At 38.4% G+C, this 26,971-nt stretch overlaps 2 protein-coding genes and 1 pseudogene across 2 annotated transcripts; 2 read left to right on the top strand and 1 right to left on the bottom strand.

Moving 5' to 3' along the window:
- Positions 1-4,683: 4,683 nt before the first annotated feature.
- Positions 4,684-25,149, top strand: LOC140951793 (uncharacterized). The gene is made up of 10 exons (XM_073401142.1): positions 4,684-4,771; positions 8,071-8,451; positions 16,441-16,587; positions 16,908-17,030; positions 18,203-18,325; positions 19,167-19,289; positions 19,518-19,640; positions 19,866-19,988; positions 21,784-21,872; positions 24,216-25,149. The coding sequence occupies exons 2-10, from the start codon at positions 8,133-8,135 to the stop codon at positions 24,861-24,863; spliced, it is 1,818 nt and encodes a 605-aa protein (XP_073257243.1). The 5' UTR covers positions 4,684-4,771; positions 8,071-8,132; the 3' UTR covers positions 24,864-25,149.
- LOC140951794 (uncharacterized) lies at positions 9,176-11,324 on the top strand (annotated as a pseudogene).
- On the bottom strand, positions 11,940-15,884 carry LOC140952293 (uncharacterized). The gene is given in 5 exon segments (XM_073401720.1): positions 11,940-12,709; positions 13,726-13,923; positions 14,140-14,324; positions 14,910-15,509; positions 15,628-15,884. Coding segments are annotated over 4 exon segments (1,746 nt in total). The 5' UTR covers positions 15,503-15,509; positions 15,628-15,884.
- Positions 25,150-26,971: the final 1,822 nt, after the last annotated feature.

Raw genomic sequence — 26,971 nt, 5'->3', positions numbered from 1 at the left:
TAGTTTGCTTTAAAGATTGATTAAATTAGATGTAATCAACTATTTGACGTCCAACAAGTTTCTCAATAACTTTGGACTGACACTGCCCACTTTCCATATCCTGGGAAACATCGATTTCGAAATTGAATTGTTAATTATATTGCTGACAGGACTCCCTATTACACTTGCTTTATGAATCTCGCGAGAATTGGGTCTGGCCCAGTAGAACAATCTAAGCGTCATTTTCAAGTGCAAGCAAGTCTTTTATCACACTGAACAGATCTTCAGAAAGAATTGTTAAGTTATTTGTACGTACCCAGAGTTCTTTCTGCTGTTCCCACAAAGAATCTGTTTAAAACATCAGGTTCATACCTAATTATGTCTTGACTTGGTTTCAGGATGCGATGAATAACTAGAATTCCAGACTTCCTCGGGTTTTTTCGAGGATAAAGCCTTTGAAATGAATTACTCGCGTGCTACGCGAATGGTTCTTTTCAACTTATTCCTAACATGACGAAATGCATCCCAAGCTGCTGTGGTTTGTGTTCTATGGGCAGCCCCCCTCAGCTCATCCTTCTCATTTTGAAGTGATCGAATCTCTTCAGTTTCCATCCAAGGCGCTGGTGGTCGAGTAAATCGCACGCGGCATAATGGGCCGATAGGTCACTGCCAATCCTGACCACTTGCTTGCGTAATGATAGGTAACGCTTAAACCAGGCTACAGCGGAGGCCGACACACCCAGTAAGTGCAGTTTTGATAATAAGTTGTCATGCTGGATGCTGTCGAAAGCTTTAGACATGTAGAGCAGCACAACAACCGAGATATGTTTTTCATCCATATTCTTAAGGAGCTGGTCCGTGTAATGCAATAATGCGGTTTCAGTGGAGTGGAACTTTCTTTTTCCACTCTGTAAGCCGGATATCTTGCTATTTTTATCCAAAAAGTCCATAACTCAACAAAACAAAAAGTCCTACTCATTAACAAGGACCGTTTCATCGAAATTCTTTATGTACTGTATAGACTTGTACCTGGGTTTGAAACGTTCTACGAGAACATTAACACAGGCACAAATGCCGTCGTGGTCACTATTAACAACCGAGCAGGGCGGTATATATTCTTGTGTGAGTGATCCTACTGGGACAATTGTTGTAATTTGCTTCAGTAAATGCTACCCGGCAGAACAAAGTCGGCTCTTTATATTTCTATACACGCAAATCTAGTTTTGTTGGAGACGTTAAAACAAGAAAAGGTATCTTATTTATCTCTTGCTCCAAATTATTCTTACGTTTATATGAGGCTTTTTCTTCTTAAGTTGCGTACGTGTGTTATTTCAAAGAACTTGGGAAAAACGTTGTTGCCAAATGTAGACCGCTCATCTGCAGCCATCATACTCTTCTGTTCCAAAAACACAACCTGTCAAAGACGCCAGATAGTGAAATTGTACACTCAAGACCCTAAAAATCATACCCTTTTCAGTCGGAAATCTGGCCATCCCAAACAAGGGTAGTGCATACCTAACCCAACGTCCCCCACCCCCCCCCCCCTCTTCCATTTGCCCCAACACCTGGGTTGTCTTTTGTCATCATTTGCTATCAGCAAAATGCAGAATGTTTGACCTTCTACGATAGCACGGTCTCTTCAATTTCGGTCGATGCAATTAATGCTATTACTCTGATCTGAGTAGATACTTAGGGATTTTTAAACATTGGTTTAGTGAACGTGAAAACATCTGTCTGTCCGGGCCCAGGGGCCCGTTTCTCGAAAGTCCAGGTAACTTAACGGGCCCGGAATCATATTATTAAATCAAAGTCTCAAGAAAAGTAGGGTGTGTTCTGACCTCTAATGAAGTCCATTTTGTTTCGTTAGCTAATAACTCTACTGTATCATTTTCAAAACTTTTAAAACTCCCTTCTAAAATGGAAAACAAAACAGCTTAACGGGCTCGGTAATTACCGGGAGCTTCGAGAAACGGGCCCCTCAGGGCCCGGTTGCATAAAACGTTCGTGACAACTGCGGGTATACGTACGTGCACTCGTAACTTAAGTCAGTTGCGTGGTGGTCCACTTGGGAAATTCACTTAAGTGGGTGCACTTACGATTTTCGTAAGTGTTCACTCAAGTGTCGTTTATGCAACAGAAATTGCGGGTGTTGCATAAGACTTTTTTTACGGGAAAAAAAGAAAGAAGAACTATCATTTTCAGTAGATATTGAAGAAAAATAACGTTTGCATGCAAATTTCATTTTTTAAGAGACTTGAAAAGAGTTCGAAACGACTTAAAACTTTCTTTACACTCACCAATGGTTAGCTTAAGAAAAAAAGAGTGCGTCATTAATAAAGTACTATATCAAAGTTACGTGTGCCTTTAAGTGAGCCCGTAAGTTACCACGTAAAATAGAAACTTTCGAGAGTGCTAAGGGTGTTCCATGCAACACCCGTAAGTGTACCCATAACGGATTCGCAAGTGACCTACTTAAGTGGGCACTTAAGTGTAGGTTTTATGCAACCGGGCCCTGTATCGGTTACTCAGTGTTCAGTAGAGTTCCGCTTTTAGGATTGGCCTACTCTATTATAGTAATATAATGAAGATACATGCGATGTTAAAATTTATATGGGTTATGGTCATTTACTATTTAAAGGGAACCTCCACTCTTACTACAGAATAAGTTTAAATCGAATAAAAAAATGTTGATAAACAAATTTGTTCGAAATTTGTCCTTGAAAAAAGTGTTTATATCAGGAAAAGTGAATTTTAAAATCGCTTATTTTCACTTTCAAATTTCGCGGGCACCGCCATCTTGAATAATTGTGACGTGTTACGGTTGCTCTATTGTTCTGACACAAGGACCTTTTGTTTAATAACAATAGGGCAACCGTAACACTTCACAATTATTCAAGATGGCGACGCCCGCAAAATTTGAAAACAAAAATAGGCGAATCTAAAAGTTATTTTTTCGGAAACAAACGCTTTCTTTAAAAATATTTTAGATTGGCTTGACTGTAACAGTTATTTCCTGTGATTTAAAGTTATCTTTTTGTTGAAGTGGAGGTTTCCTCTAAATACGTCTGCTGCGCTAAAAAGCACCACTTCATGCGAAAAAGTAACGAAATATGAGAAAACGTCACGAAATAGCGGCGAAAAGTAACGAAATGGGTTCGAACAGCAATACGATAGCTTCCTCCCAAAACTGAGACATACACCACACGTACTCTTATACCTAGAAAATGCAAACTAAACTCAAACTATTATTATAACATAGCTAGAAAATTCGCCTAATCAAATTCAATAGCGCGAGCGTGCTTCATATTCCTATTGAGCACGCTGATGACGTCAATAAACTATTCGTAATTCCTCGAGTTGTTGGGAGCTTAGCAATCCTGAGTCTCCTGAGTGCATCCATAACTCAGCAATAGACAATGAAGCGTTTACCATGTGTTTTATAAGGAAATTTAAGAGGAAACGTTTGAATTTGTTAATCGATAGTAAGGAAAAGAGGCGAGTGTTGTTGTTGTGGTTGTATCTCCGCGAGCTGTGCGGGCTATGGCGTGAGATCATTCTTTACAAAGTTGTTTTCTCTCAATAACAATTTTTCGGTAAATTAATAGTTTTCCGGCACCTAAGTATGGATTTTACAATCATTTTAGACTACACTTTCTCTCAGTTTCAGGATAAAAACATAAGCTTAACTGTGAGGAAAAAAAATATACTCACGTAAACATTGACGCGTAGTGCTTTGAGCGCGCCCTACAATAATAAAATTTTAAGTTAACTGATGCATTGATCGCTTTGACATTGTTATAAAACATTTAGTTCATGCTGCAGCTGTGCGCATGTCGAGATATTGAGCACTTGGGAAGTTTGGAAAGCACTCAAGAGGCTAGAGTTGCAAGAGGCGCATACCATTAAGAATGATTACGGACGTCTTTTATGACAATTTCTTTAAAAAGCCCCCGATAATAGCTGCACTTTTAAAAGAAAAAAGCGGTCATAAACTACCGACCAGGGCCCGGTTGCATAAACCTACACTTAAGTGCCCACTTAAGTAGGTCACTTACGAATCCGTTATGGGTACACTTACGTGTGCTGCATGAAACGCCCTTAGCACTCTCGTAAGTTTCTGTTTTACGTGGTAACTTACGGGCTCACTTAAAGGCACACGTAACTTTGATGTAGTACTTCATTAATGACTCTTTTTTTTTTTAAGCTAGCCATCGGTGAGTGTAAAGAAAGTTTTAAGTCGTTTCGAACACTTTTAAGCCTCTCAAAAAAATGAAATTTGCATGCAGACGTTATTTTTCTTCCATATCTACTGAAAATGATAGTTCTTCTTCTTTTTCCACAACGTCGGCTTTAAAGTGTACATCAGAGGTTACAAAGCGCATTAGAACGAATAACGTGAAGAAAAATACTTTTTTTCACTTCTCAGTAAAAGATCTCCTCAAGTTTAGTAAAAACAGTAACGATACGGGACCTACATAGGTCCCGTAAATTTACGTGCTATTTTTCCCAAAGAAAGGTTTTATGCAACACCTGCAATTTCTGTTGCATAAACGACACTTAAGTGAACACTTCCAAAAATCGTAAGTGCAACCACTTAAGTGAATTCCCTAAGTGGACCACTTAAGTAATTTAATGCAACTGACTTAAGTTACGAGTCCACGTACGCGTACCCGTAGTTGTTACGGGCGTTTTATGCAACCGGGCCCAGAAGAACAACCACTCTTTATTAAGTGGGGAAAGCCTCTGTATTTCGCTGCCCACAGAAACGTAAGCAGTACCGAAGAACTATAAGGTAAGTATACCCGACTCTCAGGAAGCAATTCTGAAAGCAAAACGCGTTGCATTTTCTGATTATACTGCGGCCTTTGTCCTTAAGCTTTATTGTTTGATGTGGCGAATTTCTATACAGTGATAGTGTCTTTTTAGCGTCTTTAAATTGGTAATGTAAAGTAGGCTGATAATTGGAAGGTTGGATTCCCTGGAAATGAATCAAAGACTCGTTGACGCAGTGCACAAACTGCAAATTCCTCTAACTAGGTTACCCTCAACAGACCTAAGCCAACTGTGGCCAGTAAGACAGAAATTAAGCCATCTAAATCGGCTCAAAATATGTCATTTTCTCACACAAATTACAAGAGTGAACAAATTTACACCGTTACCTACAACTATATTTTTCATGAAAACGTTAGTAATGTAAATCATTTCTCAGTTGGGCGTCATTTTAACCTGACAAGACTATTTTGGGTCAAAGCTAATAAATTATTAATTCTTTTCCATTTTGCAACTGTTATGTTGCAGCAGGAACGGTGTTGGGTTTCAAAAAAATGGGGATAATTTCATCCCTTTTTTTAAATCAGTTTTACCAAGACTTAACAATGCCAAATGCCGCATCTACATTTTCAAACATATCAAACCAAGGAAATTAGCCTATAAAAATAGGTGAATCTGATTAAGCAGACTAATGAATTTCCAAACAACACTATATAGTCCGTATGTTTCTTTGAAATGGAGCACCGCAGACATATTCTTGAAGAATCAGGAAAACCACGACGCAGATGTCGACAAATTAACAGAATCTATTTAAACCAGAAATAAATGCAAAAATAAATTCGAATGCCTAGCTTGTATGCTGATATGCTATTTATACAAGAACGCAAACCATCACTTAACGTGGAATCGGACTCGACTCGTGTTAATCTTTTCCATTAAGAAATCTACATAATAATGAACCATGTTCAAATGCAATCTAATTTACTTAAACTTCGACCCTTAAACAACTTTGAAACTTAACATTTCTTATTCTCGATAATGATGTTAGAAATTATCGAAAAGTCGAGTAACGTTTTTAAGCATAAATTTTCTTTTTAAATGCCTCAACAAGCAACTGACTAACAAGAATGTCACCTGAATACGGTAGCATGAGTTTATATGTCACTTAAAGTTATTAGAATAATAAATTTTCTTAATAAGCGACAGGTGTATATGAAATTATAAGTTACACCCCGTGCACCACAGACTGCAGACAAACTGGGAATCTGAGCCTTAAAGGGGAGGAAATAAATGGGTTACGGAATCGAAATTTTAAGACATTAAATGCCAAATGCGAAAATACTGTGAGTGATATAGAATTATGGACTGCAATAATTACTAAAAAAGACTCAAATGTTTTTTGTTATTCTTTTTCCTCTCTTATTCTTTTAATTTTTTTGCATAACACAGTAATTTCTTTTGTCGTATTGGGAGTTTTTGTGCTTGACTAACACTTTTTTTAATTGGCAGTAGTATACAGTTTTAAGGTGGCTCGGACCTATTTAAATGCCCATTGGTTATGTTTTTGAATCGCTTTTTTCGGCAGGAATGATTTAACCGATTTCTATGATTTTTGGCATCCTTAATAAAAAATGGTGCAACTTTAGGAAAATGTTTTTTTTTTATTTTCTTGTAGGTATAAAAACGCTTGAGATATCGGCATATGTTTAAAACCGTATTTTTGCAAAAAAAGTCAATAACTTCGAAACACTACCTAACGACAGATTTTTCTCTAACTTCAGCAAATAATTCAGAGCTCTCTACTTTTATACCTGTAAGTTTGAAGTCAATCGTGACCGTAGAACTCACTGAACAAAATGCTGGTCAACTGAAATTTGACCTCAAAATGCAACGCTAACAAATTTATTTTGTGAAAGTTGACGAACAAAAAAGAGAAAAGTACAGAAGGATTATCTCCTATCTGCAAGGATATTCTTGCCCAAAGTTTTATTGCAAGAAACCGAGTAATCAGAAACCTACGGCGAATACAGTTCGCAATACAAGAAGAACTACTTTATGCTGAATGCGGCGCAAGATTAAAGAACTTCTATTTATCAAAAGTTAGTGTGTTTTTGCAGTTCTCTTTTCGAAAAAAATCTTAACAAAGCAAAATATAGCATTTGCAGAAATCACCAACCAGTTTTTAGCACCGAAAGGTTCCCGTCTTGAGAAGAAATAAAGCCACCAACTTTAGTACTTCAACCAATCCATTTTCAGCTGCAACGAAAACCCTTGTAATTGGTAATTTATTCAAGCTTGAATGTTAGATTTGCCATCACATTCGCACGGGCAGTTTGCCATTTTTCATATTTTTCTTCATTTTCATCCCCAAGTGGCAAATTTCCCGTGCGAATGTGATGACAAGTTTAAAAGCTTAAAGTGAATAAATTACCAAGTACAAGGGCTTCCAGTACAGCTGAAAATGGATGTTTAGAAGTACTCAGGAGTTGGTGGTTTTATTTCTCCTCGAAACGGAAACCTGCGACGCTAAAAACTGTTGACAGTTTTTCGTAGATGCTATATTTTGCTTTGTTAAGATTGGTTTCGAAAAGAGAGGGACCAAAACAAAGTAAGTTTGATGAATGGAAATTCAGTCTATAATCTTGCGGGCAGTTAGCATAAAGTTGTCCCTCTTGAGATGTGACCTGTATTCGTCGTAGGTTTCTGATGACTCAGTTTCTTGCAGTAAAGCTTTGGCCAAGAATACCATTGTAGAAAGGAGATAGTCCGTCGGCACTCGTCCTCTATTTGTGCGTCAACTTTCACAAATGTTTTAGCGCTGCATTTCAAGGTTAAATTTGACCAGCATTTTGTGCAGTGAGATCTACGGTCACGATTGACTTCAAACTTGCAGATATAAAACTGAAGAGCTCTGAGGCTTATTTGCTAAAATTAGAGAAAAATCTGTCGTAGAGTTTCCAAGTTATTCATGGCATTTTTTGTAAAAATGCGGTCTAAAACATTGCCGATATATCAAACGTTTTTTTCACCTACAGAAAAATAAATGACATTTTCTTAAAGTTGCATTATTCTTTATTAAGGATGCAGAAAATCATAGAAATCGGTTAAATCACTCTTGCCAAAAAACGCGATTTAAAAACATAACCAACGCGCATAAAAGTAGGCTCAGGCCGGGACTAAACATGTCAAACAACTGGCGTTAGCATGGCCCGCTTACTTAACTTAATTGGCCCCATCATTTAAAATCTCCTTATGCTGGCCAACTTTCTTTATCATTCAAGTGATAAACTAACTCTTTGCACCAACTTCTATCGTTTGTAGGATTTTGAAAAGTAAGTGACATCCTTTTTCCAGAATCAAGTGGGGATTCATTGTCCATCTGAATGGCAATGAGGTACCTCGTCCACATCAAATTACTTTTTCTGTTAAGCCATGTATTCAACAGGGTGATTTCAGAACATTGCATAAAAGGTGAGGAATCCATTTATGGCTGGAAGTTACAAGGATACATTTACAAGACTATGATGGCAAACTTCGGATATGAGTGCGTACTTACCTGTCGTCAAGACAAAAGATGTCAGAGTTTCAACTGGGTGATCTCTCTTGACATGTGTGAGTTCAGTAACAGAACCAAAGAAGCCAGACCTGAGGACTTTGTACCAGACCCAGACAGATATTATTATAGAAGAGACGTGAATAGAGGTAAAATGAACTAACAGGCTGGTAATTATAGAATTATGTTTTAAAGAGTTACTGTACCTCTTCTCGGACTATGTACTTATAATTATACAGCGAAATATATCCTTTATTAGGGACCTTAAACTACACCGTTTCTGCCTATAAGTTCGGATAGGCCCACATGTTTGTTTGGAATCTGATTGCTGACATCAGTCAATGGATGCATTCGGATAAGTTAAAACTGAATTCGGATAAGACAGAATGTCTTAAGCTTCTGATTGGAACGAGACAACAACTTCAGAAAGTCAGTAACATCAGTACCTTATCGGTCGGCGACTCCCAAGTTGCTCCATCTTGTGAAGTTCGTAACCTGGGAACCTGGTTTGATTCGTAAAATGAGTATGCTAAGTCATATCAATAGAAATTGCTTATCCGCTTTCTATTATCTTTATAGCATGCGTTAAGAATCGTAATCAGTCACCGAATCATTATAGTTCATGCTTTTATAACCAGTAGATCAGATTATTGTAACTGTCTACTATATGGGCCTCCCGAATTCATATATCATGAAACTCCAACGGATACAGAATGCCGCGGCTCGGTTGGTCAGTGGAACACCAAGATTCTGCCATGTTACACAATTGCTTTTCCACCTTCATTGGCTTCCGATAAGTTACCGTATAAAGTTTAAGATTCTGCTTTTGACTTTTAAGTGCTTATATGGTCAAGCTCCTAATTATTTAATACATGCATCAGGAGTTCTGGACTTCCTGTTGGATCGCACGGCATTATGGGTAGGCGGGCTCAGAAAAGTGGGCATCAACTTGCAGCTTCGCCATATTGGATTACATCGAGAGTGGAATTACATCGAATTACACGTGCAGGAATTTATAAGAAGAACCAAATAAAAGGTATTTTAAAGGTAAGCTATTGTTTCATTACCTCTTGGCAACGTCATTCTAACGATTTTAGGCTGCAGAGTGTAGTCGATTTGAGATGGTACGAGTATGATTTTTGCTTATTTTATACTCAGACTTATGTCGTATTTCTTTTGTTTTAATGTAGATTAACTTTGTCCATGGGATTCGGCCACAGAAATTGTGTGGTCTTAGGCTGTCCCAGCAGTGGACAGAGGCTTGGGAAGTGGGCAGCTACGACCTGTGAGCTTCATGGTTGTAAAAATGGTTCAAGCATGTGTGACTGCCAGCCACCCTTCAAATTATTCCCGTTCCCGACAGAAAAGAAGAACCCGGAACGCCGATTACAATGGGCAAAAAATATAAGCAGGAACAGTTTGAATGGGACTCTTTGGATGCCTAACAACGATTCAAGAGTTTGTAATCTACACTTCGTTGACGGTGAACCAACGGCTGAAAACCCAGACCCAACTTTGCAACTTGGTCACAGCAAGAAAACGAGAGCCTCCAAACGCCCACCACCAACGCCACGGGATAACTCTCTTGCAGTAAGATCCAGAAAACGAGCTAAGCTAGATACATGTAGCGATGAAATACCAGTACCTGTTCTTGACCACTCAGCTGACAACCTGGCTTGTGATGATGTTGAGCTCCAAGACCCTGAGCCCTCTACTTCTGTCAATGATTGTGTTGACATAGACAGAGCATCCGTAATTCATGACCATTGCTATGTCTATGGCTGGTATGAAATTAATGAAAATTCGAATTTTTGCATGAACTCATGTTGCTTGAAAAGCAGACAAGACAAAGATAAAAAAATCGTGGAACTTTCAGAGAAAATACAGGAGCTAAGTGAAAAAGTGAAGTTGCTGGAAGTTCAACTTGTTGCCAAACAGGATAAGGGATTGAAGCATTCAGATCTGAGAAATGACCAGACTGTAAATTTACTGACTGGTATCCCATCAAAGCCTGCCTTTCACAAATTATTTGACTCTGTCAAAGGATCTATAAAAAAAAGTGAGATATTGGAGTGGCCCTAAGAAAACATCCAGAAAAGGCAGGAACTTTAGGAAATCAACAAAAAAATTTGGACCAAACCGGGCTCTTTCTCAAAAGGACAAGTTTCTTTTAACACTAATGAAACTCCGTTTGGGATCCACCAATGCAGACCTTGCACAAAGATTTGGAATTTCACGAAGTACCGTATCAACTATTTTCAACACATGGGTCAAAATTTTGGCTAATGAACTGAAATGCCTAATATACAATCCTAGCATGGAAGTTGTTAAGAAAACACTGCCAAAGAAGTTCAAAAAACCAGGATACTGCAAGGTGCGCCATATAATAGACTGCACTGAAATTTTTATAGAGACCCCAAGCAACCCTGTAATCAGAGCATCAACGTGGTCAGATTATAAGCACCACAATACTGCAAAAATCCTAGTTTCAGACACCCCAAATGGGGCCTTCAACTTCATCTCCGAGGCATGGGGTGGGCGCACCTCAGATGTCCATTTGACAAGGGAATCAGGGTTTTACAACATCCTTGAGCCATATGATGCAGTAATGGCAGATCGTGGATTCACTATTGCAGAGGATCTTTTGCTTCACAGAGCCGACCTTTTTATTCCGCCAGGGAAACGTGGACAAGAACAGTTCACGAAAGCTGATGTACAGAAAACTAAAACAATAGCTAATCTACGCGTTTTTGTAGAACGGGCCATCAGGCGGCTGAAAACATTCCGTATAATCAAGAACGAACTGCCCATCTCTCTTATTGGTAATCTTGATAACATTATTATTGTCTGTGCTGCATTATGCAATTTGTACAAGCCTCTCTGCAAGTAACACGTTATTTTTGGCACAAGATATAGAGTCAAATGTGTAATTCACGAGAAAATCCATACCCCCACTATGGAGGGAAATTGGAAATTCCAGGGGGGGGGGGTCAATTTTGCCACCTGTTTTATAGGAGATAAACATCCATAAAAACACTACTGCACTTTTCATTTGGAAATTCCTTAGGGGTTGGGGGATCGTTTGAAAAATAATTCCCCCCATGGTTTGGGTATGGGCTTTTTCTGCCTCTTCTGGAATAACACAATTCAAGATATCAATAGTATGTTCACAGGTTTAGTGAAACTGATTTCCTTGCACTGGTAGGAAGACATTACCACAAATATGCATAAACAGGGGCTTAGCCAGGGGGGGACTAAAGGGCCTGGCCCACCTCTCTGAAAAGTAATATATAGTAAATATATGAGACAATCAAGTCCAGAAAAAGCTCGGGCCTCTCCCTTTTAAGCCTTGGGCCCCTTTGAGCCCCTTTTAACAAAACCCTGGCTACCCCAGTAATACAAAATTTATGTTGATGTCTTAATAAGACCAGTGTAATCAGTGTAGGAAGCAATTTTTTTATTAACAACTTGATGAATGTTTTATACTTTTGACATTAGATATCAAGGATCAAATAAAGCAATGACTAATACAATAATACATGTAGTTGTTCAATTATATTGTGCAGGCTCCATGGAAATATGATTGCCTGTTTATATAATCAGTCAGATCCATTTTCTAGGTATTTTTTTAAACAATTTATTTTTGCAGTAGTTTCAGGGCTGGTGAAAGACAATTACTATAAAGCCAGGTTAGATTTTCTTCAAGCCTATGCCAGTATGTGGCATTAAATCTGATTGTTTCCAAGTGATAGCCCTTTCGTGTGTATACAAAGAAATAGCCCAATTGCCTCTTTGTTATGGCCATCTCACCCTGGACCTGTGCAAAGTACTGATGCTGCTGCTTTAAAGCTACTTGTCCATTACACATACATAAGTATGACAGATTATCTGCTAAGGGAATTTCATTGGCAATGCTAAAAGGGTTCTTGATCTCTACTACTGCTTCCCCACAACAAGAGCACTCTATCAGTAAGTCTGGGGATGCTCCCAAGTACTGTTCAGTTTTATCAATAAAGATACCACATTCTCTATACCTAACATCCTTGTGGTGTTTTTTGAAGTATTTGATGAATTCCTTAACTGCAATGGGCTCCATATCTCTGCCATATTTAAGAGCTGGTAAATTTGTAGGTGGTTTAGCTTTTCCCAATAAGCTATCAACAAGTTTATCGGCACTATTTTCTTCATTGACTTTCATTGATTCTACTTTAGTGAATACTCTATAAAAGTTTGAGGCAGTTATTCTGCCCTCCCTTTGCTGGTGCCAAGCCTCATTATCAGCCTGGCCAACAGTTATCCTATTCTATTAGTTCTCTATAGCATCAATTTCATCACTGGAGAGTATGTTACTTTCTCTAGGAGTAGATATTGGCTGCAGTGGCTCTGGTGTGCATTCAGCTTGACTCACTGATTCTTTATTTCCTCTTTCACGTTATCTATTTTTGACACTGATATAAATTCTGTAAGTAGTTTTAAATATTTGGGAGTTATGTTGTCTTCAACTTTCACATGGTCCGACCATATTGAGTATATTTCATGTAAGGTTAATAAAAACCTTGGTCTTCTACGTAGGATTAAGTATTATTTACCTTATGATGCCCGGTTACTTTTTTATAATAGCTTAGTGCTACCTATTTTTGATTATGCTGATTTAGTCTGGGGTGACAAGGACAATGTCTCACTTATGAAGGAATTGCAAATTCTCCAAAACAAAGCAGCTAAGTTGATATTAGATAGATCACCTCACTCCTCATCCACCGATGCATTGATTGTCTTGAGATGGCTGAATCTTGAAGAACGTAGGAAATGTCATCGATGTATATATGCATACAAGTGTATTAATGGCCAACTTAATCATTCTTTGGACATTGTAAGAAAGAGTGATATACATTCCTACAATACGCGCAATAACGATACTATCAAGCTCCCCAAAATTAAATATAATTGGGGAAAACAACGTTCGCGGTACCACTGTTTCAAAGACTTTAATGAATTAGAGAGAACTGTAAGAAACTCAGCAAGTTTTCCAATTTTTAAGAAGTGTCTTTTTTCTGCTTTTTATAATTGAGTACTTGTAGTGTTTATGTTTTGATTATTTCTGTAACTGGATTTTAGCTTGAATTTTTTTTTTTTTTTTTTTTTTTTTTTTTTTTTTCATATATATCGATTTTAGCTTAACCTTTTTATATTTTAATTGTATTATATAATATACATCTCGTAATTAGGACCTCTATGTAAACCACTCTTGTGATGGAGCATCCTATTAAAAGATTGTTATTATTATTATTCTACTTTAGTCAATGCCCTGTAAACATTTCAGGCAGTTATTCTGCCCTCCCTTTGCTGGTGCCAAGCCTCATTTTCAGTCGGACCAACAGTTATTTCCTCTATAGCATCAATTTCATCACTGGAGAGTATGTAACTTTCTCTAGGAGTGGATATTGGTTGTAGTGGCTCTGGTGTGCATTCGGCTTGACCCATCAACACAAAACAGGAGTCTGGAAATGTATCCTTTAAATTCTCGTAGAAACTTCTTCTTCTCTCACTGTCATCCAGAGCTCTCTTTTTTTCTACCGGCTGAAAGAGGCTACGCCTGCTGTCTACAGTTGGTCTGGTAGGTTCTTAAGAAAACAAAAACAAAGCTGATAAAATCATGAGGTAATCATAGGCTCAGAGGTTGCTACATTTTGTGGTAATATTACAGGGACACTGTATCGTGATGCTGCATGAATGAAGTTCAGCCTTGTTTGCAAAATAGTTTAGCATATTTATTTTTTAGCATTTCACCAATAGCAGTGATTCCTATGTCCTATGTTTACTATATCTTACTTAGTTACCGTTATTTAGTTTTGATGACTTCCAATTCATGTCAGCAATCTTTGTTGGCTTGATAACTGTCTTTTCTGATGGGACATTCCACACACATTGTCTTGATGTGCAAGCTGGGTTGGTCATTCCACTTCTATTAGCAGCCTCAACTCTAAACAGCAATGCTGTGATATGAATACAAGAGCTGCTCATTCTGAAATTATAAAAAAGGGAATGAAAATAATCATGTAGCATCTAAAAACCTCAACACTGTTTGGGGGCTCAAGAATAATATTGCCCTGCTCCTAGTTTTGTGAAATTCATCTCCCTATTATTTAATAATTAGACCTCAAGTCAGAATCTGCTATATGACAAATGCACCACAGGGCCAGAGGCCAATACCACAAAAAGATGTAAAATTCTAATTGTTTTAGTATAGACCAACAAGTTAATCTGTTTTGTGAGTGTGGATACCATTATTTTGTGTTGAAAAAAAAAATCAAATTGCAAGAAAGCAGGTGGTTTTGCCAGGCACGGCCTATCACTATTAGGCCATTAGTTGCTCACTCAATCAGAATGAAGGATTTGTAATAGACCACTAGTTGGTTTATACTATACCATGACTCTCTCTTAGTTTCAAGGAGCTTGTACCCTTTTTAATTCCATGGTTGAGTCCCTACCACCATATAGCACCATCACACCAGTAACATGAAACTATGAAATGAGATGAAAAATAGGGTTTGACCCTACAAATTAATACTAATTTATGTTCACTTTTATCTATCTTGGTAATACAAACCCAGCAACACATGTACAGTAGGCATTGACTATAAAGCCATTATTCTTGTTCGCACAAATCCATGCAGAATGCGGTGTATCCGATATTTTCATGGAATGAGTGCATTTTGCTTTTAAAAAGCAATATTCCGAGTCATCCGTGATTTTATGATATGATATCTCTTTCAACCAGCCAGAGTCAAACAAACGATACGCCTTCCCTTCTTTATATTCATTTAGGACGCGTTTGTGGAAGTCAACATCCTTCCCTGGGTGATCACTCATCAAAAAAAATGTTATATCACTCAGGTATATCGGCGGCCAAGAAGTCATGTTCTCGCTTTCCTTCACCCAGCCATCCTTCAGTGTCAAAGGATCTGGAACTGAGGTCCCGTTTGGCATTATGAGTAATTTTGCCTTCTCTTTTTCGGTAGTAGCAATTCGTTCCAGAGCAGTTGGCTTGATGGAAATGCCCATTTCTGCCGCGGCAAATACGCGGGCTACAAGTTCAGCTTTGGTTCCTGAAACCTTCAAGTCCCGCTTGCGACAGAACTCTTTCAGTTGCTCAGGTTTCCATGTCTGGATAACCTCGAAAGGCAGCTCTTCACGACTCATATCAAACCTACATTATAAAAAGTTAAAACGTATTCAACTATCAGAGCTTCACCTCTGCTCCGACTTCTGTCCATTTATTTAGTTAGGAGATAAAAACAAAACAGAACAGAAATACGACTCCTTACCTGTTTTGGCCTTGTCACTGGAGTTTCTGTAAGTGAGTCTCGTTTCGATTCGATTGTGAATACAAAGGGTAATAAATCAAGCGAAACAACTTCAAACAAGCAGAGATGGCGACCAAACAAGGATTTGATGCCCACTTATCTCAGTCCAACTGTATTTTCTATATTCCTGCACGTGTAATCCAATATGGCGAAGCTGCAAGTTGATGCCCACTTTTCTGAGCCCGCCTACCCACAATGCCGTGCGATCCAACAGGAAGTCCAGAACTCCTGATGCATGTATAGGCTCGATTTCCGCCGTCTCCCGGGTCCGGTCAAGAGTCTATATTCCTCGAGTTACCTGGCATTAAGACCCATCCAACTCTTGCACTGTTCCAGTCAGCTGCACCTTAGCTTATCTCTGGAATGCGTTACCTTCGGCAATTCGCAACATAAAGACATTGGACACTTTTAAGACTGCTGTTAAGACTCATCTTTTCAATTTAGCTTTTAAATAGATTTGATTGTTGGCTTTTACTGTATTTTTTTTATAGTTTTTAATAGCTTTTATTGTAGTTTTTAATAGTTTCTTAAAACGCTTTAGTCACCTTTAAAATAAATTAAATATAACAATATTGTAAAGCGCAATCGAATATATGGGATGAGCACGAATCCGACTCTACCACCCATAAAAGAAAGACACTAGAGGTGTTCACTAGCAAAGATTCAGATAAGTCTCTTAAGGCTCTTCCTAAAGGCTCGCGCTTAAACAGGTACTTCACGCACATTCATTGCCAAAGGGTAGCGCATTTTATTAATGACAGATTTTTCTTCCAGTTCCTCTCGGTTCCATTCCTGAGCTCCCAGCAGAAACGTGTAAAGAGATCAAAGCAAGTGAAGGAGAAGCCATAAGCAAGAAATACTGGATGAGTATCATTAAACCTGGTTTCACTGTTCTCGCTCATTGCGATATGAAGTCCGAAGGCAAGTAGGCTGAAAACTTCTTATCAAACAAGAAGTTCAGTTCCTTATTGGCAGAAAAATATTCCTGTTTAATTCAGGTGTTTTCCGAAAATTCCTCACACCAATAAATAAACTTAAGGCAGTCAAATATGTAGTAATTTTCAAGAAACTGTCCCATCAAGCCTTGCCTTTGCTGGTTGGGTAGCAGGAATAACCAGTTGATGGTCATTAACTACAATCTATAATTATACTGTATTAACTTTAGAGGTTTGCTTTGCATTTGAGAAGCTCAAGAAGCTTGGGGTGCATGTATTATTTGGCTGTTCCTTGTTTTTGCTCAGATGTTGACGAATGCACGGCTTCTTTTCCCGTCTGTGACGTAAATGCCCAGTGTACGAACACTCGTGGATCCTATACCTGTACATGCAAGCTTGGCTTCTCTGGTGATGGAAAAACATGCAAAGGTTTGTGTTTGTGGGAGACTCGTAAGAAAACAAATCAAATGCGATTTTTACATACAAATCACATAGCGATTTTTATGAAATTGTATCGCCAAGGTTCGACCTCGTTTCATTGTAGATAGATAGATAGATAGATAGATAGATAGATAGATAGATAGATAGATAGATAGATATATATATAGAAAGTAAACTTCTGTGTCGAATGAAGATACTAAAAATAATGAAAAACGAAAGTCTTCTTTGCTTTTGCGCTACGCGTTAGTATGCTGGGAGTCAGTAAGCATATCGATGAATGTGCGGCGGGATTGACTCCTCAGTTTACTATCTTTCCGTTTTACAAGATTCTCAGCCCCTCCGAGGGCATGAGAAAAAACAAAGAGAGGTTTTTTATTTTGAAATATAAACCCGTTCTTAATGATTTGAAATTACGCTAATTGCTCGCGCGTGCTACGAATTACAAGAGCCATTATAATTGTAATTACAATTACGTCTGTGACGCGATAAGTTAATAAAAACACTTTGCTATGCCTGAAGAGCCGCAACAGCGGTGAAACGCGTAGCGCAAAAGCAAAGAAGACTTTCGTTTTTCATTATTTTTAGTATATATATATATATATATAAATATATATATAGGTATAGATAGATGTAGATAGATAGATAGATAGATAGATAGATAGATAGATAGATAGATAGATAGATAGATAGATAATAGATAGATAATCTTTATTTATCAACGGTCAATTCATCAGCCAAAAAATTACAGTTCAAATAAGAAAACATTGTAAACTATCTACATTATAAAAAATATTAATTAAAATAAAAAGCTGCCTTTCCACGAATGCCGCTCCCTAGAGTACTTGTTTAAGAAGACACCTAAATTTCGTAAGGGACTCTGCTTGCCTCACATTACACGAGAGTTTGTTCCATAGGTGGCGCCACTTTAGCTAAAGCTATTTTTGTAATAATTTGTCCGTGGTAAAGGGAGGCTCTAGGGTTATATGCTGTTGTGTTTCCTTGATCGAGAGGAATGCGATAAAGGTCTCTTGATGAAGGGACAATGTACAACTTGAAAGTCATAAACTACTTTAAGATTAAGTTACAGGTTTGCTTTGCAATCAAGAAGCTCAATAAGCTAGTGTTCCTTGTTTCATTTGGCTTTTATTTTCTTTGCTCAGATATTGACGAGTGCAAAGCTTCTTCTCCCGTCTGTGACGTCAATGCCCTGTGTTCGAACACTCGTGGATCCTTTAGCTGTGCATGCAAGCTTGGTTTCTTGGGTGATGGAAAAACCTGCCAAGGTTTGTCAGTGAAAACAAAATACGAACATAAAGAAAGAAGGGTATTATGCGGGCTATATTATTTTTGAGATGCGTAAGAGTTCCAGCATGTTATCATCAGATTAGGCCCACTCTAAACCTGCACTATGTCCTTAAGGCAACAGCCTTCCCCCCGTACTCGTAGTTGTTCTCTCAAAAGCAGCAACAAACTCGGTAATTAAGATGGCAATAAATCCAAATACTTTCACTCATTAGACAAATCATTTCTGAACAATTCCTCAGTCGTTGTGTTTAATTTTAAGAAAATGAATCAGTTGACAGGTTCATTTTGCCATTTTAAGCAACAACTTGTCAAATATTGAGTTGCTGTTCCTTTTTTCATAGGGTGTACCGTCTTCACTGTATTATAATTTTCAAGGATATTATAAAATCCTCTGATTATAGTCGTAAGCTGACATCAACGAGTGCAGTCATATCCCCTTCGCCTTGAATAGGCCCCTGTAGCACCTCGACTAGAAACCTTAAGGTCATACGTTCGACACCTATTGGGAGTATTCGGACTTTTTCTTCCGAGCCGCATTTGTCAATGACTGACAAAAACCCCTTTCTCATGTATTCACCAGTCTTAAAATTCTCCATCACATTTCTACCTTTGACAGCCCTAGTTTATCGGCGCGTAGACCGTCCCCCGCATTCTTGAGAACAAACACACCAACTTAAGCAGACATAGCAGACTGATTTGTGTGAAACTATCCACTTTGCAAGCCTCGGCCTTGTTTAATTGTGTTTGCCAGCTGTAGTGACTACGCTTAGTTATTATATTAAGCTTGTTTCAGTTGGCTGTTTCGCTTTTTTGGCACAGATGTTAACGAATGCACAGCTTCTTCTCCCGTGTGTGATGTCAATGCCCAGTGTACGAACACTCGTGGATCCTATACCTGTGCATGCAAGCGTGGCTTTTCTGGTGATGGAAAAACATGCAAAGGTTTGTGTTTTGACTTTGACGGCCCTTGTTTATCGGCACGTAGACCGTTCTCCCGCATTCTTGTGAACGAACACACCAACTTGAGCAGACATAGCACAGTGATTTGTCTGAAACTATCCACTTTGCAAGCCTGACGGCCTTGTTTAATTGTGTTTGCCAGCTGTAGTGACTACGCTTAGTTATCATATTAAGCTTGTTTCAGTTGGCTGTTTCGCTTTTTTGTCACAGATGTTAACGAATGCACAGCTTCTTCTCCCGTGTGTGATGTCAATGCCCAGTGTACGAACACTCGTGGATCCTATACCTGTGCATGCAAGCGTGGCTTTTCTGGTGATGGAAAAACATGCAAAGGTTTGTGTTTAGACTTTGACGGCTCTTATTTATCGGCACGTAGACCGTCCCCCGCATTCTTGTGAACGAACACACCAACTTGAGCAGTCATAGCAAAGTGATTTGTGTGAAACTATCCACTTTGCAAGCCTCGGCCTTGTTTAATTGGGTTTGCCACCTGTAGTGACTACGCTTAGTTATTATATTAAGTTTGTTTCAGTTGGCTGTTTCGCTTTTTTGTCACAGATGTTAACGAATGCACAGCTTCTTCTCCCGTGTGTGATGCCAATGCCCAGTGTACGAACACTCGTGGATCCTATACCTGTGCATGCAAGCGTGGCTTTTCTGGTGATGGAAAAACATGCAAAGGTTTGTGTTTAGACTTTTACGACCATCATCAAGCATCAAGCACCGTGAAAGAATACTCATTCTCTGTTTATATAACATAGATCTTTCCCAAATTTCTATAAAGAAATGTAAAGGTTTGTGAGATTTTTAAACGACCGTAAGAGAGGATGGCATCATGGGTGTTATAAGAAATTTAAAACCAAGCATATTATCATCGAGACCCACTTCACAACTGTACTATCGTAGTGCAAACAAGCCTTTTATCATTTTCTCTCTGTACACGAATGCCATTTTATCTAAAAGCATGAATGCACTGTAAAATGAAGTGCATATACTTTCAACACATCTCTTCACTTAAATGAAACAACTTACTCAAAGTCGTTGTCTTTTGTTCATTTTTACAGACATGACTTCCACAGGTTCAATATTGTTTCAAGTTATTGTCTTGCTTTAGTTAGCATGTATCTTCTATACTGTACTGTTTCTTCCAGTATAAAGGCACCTTTTTGTCCAATCGTGGATATCAATGAGTGCAGCGCTCTCCCCTCCGTTTGTGATGTGAATACTAACTGCCAGAACAAAGTAGGCTCTTATCTCTGTACGTGCAAACCTGGTTTTGTTGGAAACGGGAAAGCGTGCCAGGGTATCTGCAAATTTTACTTTAAATTGCACGAGGTTTTTACTGTAACGTTGCAAGTGTCTATTATTTAAAAAGTACTAAGATCTTTGACAACGAAAACAAGGAAATATAAAATGTCGGACGTTTCGGCTATATGAAAAGGGCATAGATGCTCGTCTTCTCTTTTGGAGGGGGTTGTCGTAAATTGCATAATTTTCGGAGTTTAGGACAAATCACGCCAAATTTTGACAAATTGCGTTATTTACAAGCAAACGGGGAAGAAAGAAAAAGGAAAAAAATATTAAAATACAACAAGTTTAACGAAGTTAAAAGTATCTATAGCTTCTATTTGGCTGCCTATTTTAACAAGTTAAATTTTAACGTTCAGATTAAGCAACTGAGCAACACCATATTGGTTTCTTTCCTGTTGAGATGTTTTAATTTTGTTCCATTCACATATGATTTCCCTCCCTGTTAAAGGATTATGGTTTCTTGTAGCCACAGTCGAACCTCCACTAACGGCCACCTCTCAGCAACAGCCACTTTTTTGTTCAGACGGACAGTCCGGTCCATACATTAACTTTTATGGAAACCTCTGTATAATGGCCACCTCTCCACAAGGGCAACGGCCTCTAAAACGTGTCCCCAAGTGCGAAAATAACCTCTCGACAACGGCCAGTTTTTTCAGCGACTAATGAAAAAATCAAAAACGGTCATGAAATTTGATCCGTATGACGTGTTGATGATAAACCGCGGCAATCGTATTTTGATTTTGTTTCATTTTTACTGCTGCAATAATTCTAAGCATAAATTCTCTAAGAAAAAAGCAGATGTTGCGAACCTTTCTCGTTTTGTCCTGTTAACATTTTGATTTAAGACATAATTCAAGATTTTTGCGTATTTTATCTCTATACATTATTTATGACTGGATTATTATCATTATGGGGGACAGCAAGTATGAACGTAGGAAAATAGACATGTTGTACTCTCTTAAAAAATTGTCATTTTACACCCCTCTACACATCGGCCACTTTCTTCTGACCCCAAGGTGGCCGTTGTGGAAAGGTTCAACTGTCCATTCAAATTGATTTGTTTAACGATCGTATAGCGCAACGTCGATGGCCTTCATTTCTATGCCTAATTCAAAACAAACCATGTATATAACTGGTACTGATGGTAAGAAACTTTGTTCTGCAGTCTCAATCACATGCAGCCAGATAAAGAGAATCGATAGCAAAGCAACTGATGGAATTTACAGAGTTACGCCATCTTCCTCAACTTTCCAAGTATGTTTTAGTTTTATACATTATTTAATGAAACTGCATCAAGGACGATTTATTCTCTTGGTTTATGGCTTGCCAGTGACCTCTTCATTTCACCCAGTGATGATGGTGGACTAATTAAAGGGAGGATGAGCTTAAAGGGCAACAAATCGTGATTGGAAGTTCGAGGTCCTACACTGCAGAGGTCAATTTGTAATGGCTTGAACACGGCAAATATTAATAGCTGATTAAAATTATAAACCCGTAAAGATGATACCTAATGGATGTGGGGGTAAACGTTTGTTACCTTTGGAAATTTAAAGTTCTCTTCTAAAAAGGCTTACATTATCGCGAGCTTCTCGTGCAGATGCATTCCAACAAGGTTCAAAATAATGGTTTTTATTAAAAGAATTATCAATGCGCTTACAATGGTAAATTAATCTGAATGGAAAAAAAATAAAGTGTTCAAACGTTTCTTAAAAGTGTATGCAAATTCAGAGTATTTGATATGATGAAGTAAACTTTTCCAGATTTTCGGTGCATAAGCGATAGCCATAAGTCTAGGAAACAGAAGCGGAACTTGCAAGAAGTGAAGACAAATAGTGAGGAGTCAAATCACATGCAATTTTGACATTGATGTGTGCAATAATAGTAAGCCAGTGCAAGTTTTTCATGACAGGAGTTATATGGTCGGTTCTTTTTATTCGTTGAATCAAGGGTGCGGCACAGTTCTCAACACGTTGGAGCTTATCTATTTCTCGGCTTGCTAGGCCACTGTATAAACTGTTACAATTATCCAAGAGCGACATTGAACATCATATTAAGGTGATTCTTGCTCAGATACTTCCTTAATCATTCAATAAATCGAATCGGCAGCATAGCCTTTTTGCACATTTCATTAATATGAGGACGACCATTGAGCTCTCTATCTAGGTTTACACCAAGATTACAACTCGGTCTGATGGTTGTACTCCAGCGTTGCCAATCGAAGAATCACTAAGAACTGGGTTCTTGACGAATGAGAACTAAACTGAATGACCTTTGTTTTACTAGGATTGCACGCTAACTTATTGATGGTGTTCCATTCTATAACTTAATCACTAATACGCTTCTGAAGGGTGCTTACGCCCGGACGTTGATCAATTAAGAGGATCAATATCAATGTAAAGTTGAGAATCATTTGAATAGAATATACAGTCTAGGTTATGAGCAGAGATCTTGTCCTGAATAGCTGCAGCATAGAGCGTGATCAAGAGAGGTCCTAGTATCAACCCTAGCGGAACTCCAAATTCTAGTATTCTTTGTGTTTACCAATAATAACAGATTGTGTCCGATCGCGAAGAACAAAAAAAAAAACATTAAAAACCATTTTAGCACGGTGTGGTAAAAACCAAAATAACCATGACTCTGTCTACCAACGAGTATAGTATGGTCTACGGTGTCAAATGCGGCTGACAGAGGAAACATGATGTTTACGGTAGGCGGATTGCATAGAGTGCATCAACTGATTGTTCTCCAAGTATCAATGTGTTTGAACCGCGACAACCTTCCGATGACGTTAGCTAGAAAAGGTATATTGGCTACAGGTCTGTAATTTGTAAAACATCCTTGTCATTTTTCTTGGCGAAAACTCTTTAAGCATGACTTGTTTCTTCAGAAATCCCTCTTGTAATAAATAGTAGCCACATCGCCAGCATACACTTAAATAATAACAGGATGAGACGTAAACGTTCTCTGGGAAGAGTTAAAAATACTCCTTGCTTTTTTTGGAAAAAAATTAATTGGAATGCTAAGTAAACGTATTCCCCAAAATCCTTTAAGCCTCATCGTTCATGGTTAATGAAGTTAATCCTCTTTCAGTGACAAAGTTTCTTCAATCAGGCGTATATCTCAATATTATGTAAAAGTAACACTAAAATGTTAATCGTACCCTCCATTTCTTTGCCACTCCATTTTACATTTGGAATGCATCTGCACGAGAAGCTCGCGATAAATTTCCAAAGGTAACAAACGTTTACCCACACATTCATTAGGTATCATCTTTACGGGTTTATAATTTTAATCAGCTATATTTGTCGCGTTCAAGCCATTACAAATTGACCTCTCCGGTGTTGGACATTGCCTTGCTCTGTTGAATAGTTGCGTGTTGTGTGCTACAAGAATAATTATCTAGTATGTTTTGTGATTCTTAAATTTGTAGTGATTTGTAATCAAATGGTGACGGAAGGCCGGGAAGTTATTAGAATTTTTGGACGAAACGGGCGTGAAATTATTCCCTTATTTCACGAGTAAACTATTTGATTACTTTAATAACTCCGCTCTCTTCCTGTTGCCATATATTTTAGACTCGTGTATCGTTCCTTTCAGGTATACTGTGATATGACTTCCTCTGGACAAGGGTGGACACTCATCGCTCGGTTCTCTAACAAAGACGCCAAAAACTGGATGAGTGATTCTGGGGTTTGGTGGTATGACAGAAGAACAAGTTATGGAAGGACGACTGATCCATCATACAATGCTGACATGATCGCTCCCGCATTCTGGACGGTCAGAGGTAACGAGTTGAAAATCACGCGCACTAATGACCGCCAGCACACCGCTCTCTTGCAGACGATAGGAAACTGTCTAGGTGGAAGGACATTTCGATCGAAAATCACAGCCTTTGGTAACTTTAGGAATGGTGCCATTTGGGCAAGTAACCGATGTCTGGGTCATTGTACTGTTCAGTATGGCGGTCAGTACGCAACAACTGGAGGCTTCAAACAGGCAACATGCAAAGGAAACATCCAAGGTGCTAATGCAATCGGCTTCTGGTGTGACTGGAGCGGAGGTGATGGAGCGGTGATGATGATTGGTGGAGGAGGCAAGAACTGTTCACGTGCTGACCACGGAATTGGAATAACAGAAGCTGACGCGGCATCTTTTGATGATGGTGGAACCAAAGAACACGATTTTGGGGATGAGGCTAACTCGGCACAAGATACAACATACTCTTTAAACCTGTGGGTACGTTAATTAAAGCGTACGGTTTTCCTTTTGCATGTGCTATTTCTATTCACAAAATTTAAAATTGTCCATTTTGAGTGATGATCTTGAAGATGACTTAATCATTGATTAGAAGTTTTTAATTAGCATTTTCGTTAAATATTATCTTCATCGTGATTTACGCACAGCCAACTTTAGCAGAACATTTTACGATAGCATTCTTAAACTTTATGCTATTTTGAATAACTTTGTAGGACTCCCAATCCTGACTGGCACAATAAAATCCATGAGCCTTGTTATTTGGTTGTGCTTTAATTTCTTCTTCGATGTCCTCGGAAACCAAGGGGTTGAGGTAAAAAGAATTTAATAAAATTTAGGTGGATCTAGAAAGATATTAAAATCACGCTTTTCTGTATCAGTGTATCCTACAATTGCAAAGTGCCAGCTTAGAGTATAACTTATTTCCTTTCCATTACAAAACGTTGAAGAATTAGCCTTCGTATTTGCTTTCTTCTTTGAATGAGATCATTTTATTTATTCCTTTCCAGTTTTTATTAGTGTTTTTAATATTGGTTTCAAAGTAATTGCTTGTATTAATTCAACCGAACTTGCAAACGAATTCACAACTGAAGATGATCGTTGAACGATCGAAACATGTCTTGTTTTAAACTTAAAGTTGTTTTCCATTTCTTAAAAATAGTTTCAAAGTACCGTTGATAATAGTTTTTCTTAATTAAACGGGTGAGGCTTGTTATCTTGTTTCGGTATCATTTGTATTCAAATTTGACTAACCTTATAATTTGAACCAAGAGACTATAAAGGGGACAGAGAGGGCATCCCCCATATACACACTATTCCATAGGTAATTCGTCTCGAGTTATTTTTAGAATCGGGATAAAGTTACCTCGCGCGAGGCGTGGATGTTTCGTGGAGTTTTCGCATGACCAAACGCCGTGCAAAACATGTCGGGCAAGAGGCAATGAAAGCGTAAAAAGATCGAGAGCATTCCTGAATATTGAAGCGAAATGAGTCGGCGCTCACCTGGGAAAAAGGAATCGCTGGACTCTTTGACAACCCGTGCAATCAGTTTAACTCGAAGTTGTCGTAACCTCAGTGCTTTAATAAAATGAGAAATTTCGCCGGTCTATTGAAACCGGTCCTTTGTACAATTTAGGGAGTTTAAGATCCAACGACGCGGACGACAACTAGAACGTCAAAAAAACAATAGGTTTAATTAGCAAAACAACAACTTCGCACGTGCAACACACTTTTTTGTTCATTTCTTTCCCGTTTTTGCACGACTACGACGTGAAAATGCCTAATTTCGCGTTTTATGGAGGACGTAAATAAGCAACGACGAAATTTTATTTCTCTTTCTGAGCTTGAATATTGTGCCTTGAAATTCAGCTTTAGGAGGGTTCGCCTACAATTGACAAAGTTTGTGGGTAGGAATAATCGCTATAAAGACGGAAAAAAATAAACATCAAACCAGAAATTGCTCTCTTCAAACTGTAAATTATAAATGATCCTGAGAGAATATTCAGTGTGTTAAGGATTTCCCTGCTCTACTTTCAGCTCTATACAAGAGAGGAAGGGCGATTCTTCTTTAATTTCGGTTTCGCTGACACAGCTTTCGCAGAAATCTCGCTGTAGTCGTTTTCGTCGACAAAAGGAATAGCAAAATCGCTCTCCGCGTCTTGCCCCATGTTGTTCTGCGTCATTTCGTGAAGGACGCGTGGCTCTCAGCGTGGGTCATCCACGCGGAACACATTCGCGCTATGTGATTGGCTGTTGTCTAATCCCCCTTGAGATCTGTGGTGTTAAAAATAACTCGAGACGAATTACCTATGGAATAGGGTGTATATGGGGGATGCCCTCTCTGTCCCCTTTATAGTCTCTTGTTTGAACTTGTGACGTTTTGAAGCCAAATTCTAACATCACAGTAAATACAAAACGTATTTTGATCAACAATGCTATAACTTGTTTCGAAGGGCTTTTTCTATAGAGTTCTAAAGTGATGACGTCATAAAAATTAAAGTTATGAAATTATGGGATTTGTAATTATTACAAATCCTTCTAAATTTGACTTGGGTCTAAACGTTTAGACCCAAATTTAGAAGGATTTGTGTGGAGTCATC

Source organism: Porites lutea, chromosome 11 (genome assembly GCF_958299795.1).
Source record: "Porites lutea chromosome 11, jaPorLute2.1, whole genome shotgun sequence".
NCBI lineage: Eukaryota > Metazoa > Cnidaria > Anthozoa > Scleractinia > Poritidae > Porites > Porites lutea.
The sequence above is the reverse complement of the archived record's forward strand: the minus strand, read 5'-3'. Positions and strand labels throughout refer to the sequence as shown.

Excerpts from the sequence above, each read along its gene's own strand:
- LOC140951793 (XM_073401142.1), top strand. The coding sequence starts at position 8,133 with ATGGCAATGAGGTACCTCGTCCACATCAAATTACTTTTTCTGTTAAGC. Across the intron at positions 19,989-21,783 it reads TGATGGAAAAACATGCAAAG|TCTCAATCACATGCAGCCAG; the intron begins GTTTGTGTTTAG and ends TTTGTTCTGCAG. Across the intron at positions 21,873-24,215 it reads CATCTTCCTCAACTTTCCAA|GTATACTGTGATATGACTTC; the intron begins GTATGTTTTAGT and ends CGTTCCTTTCAG.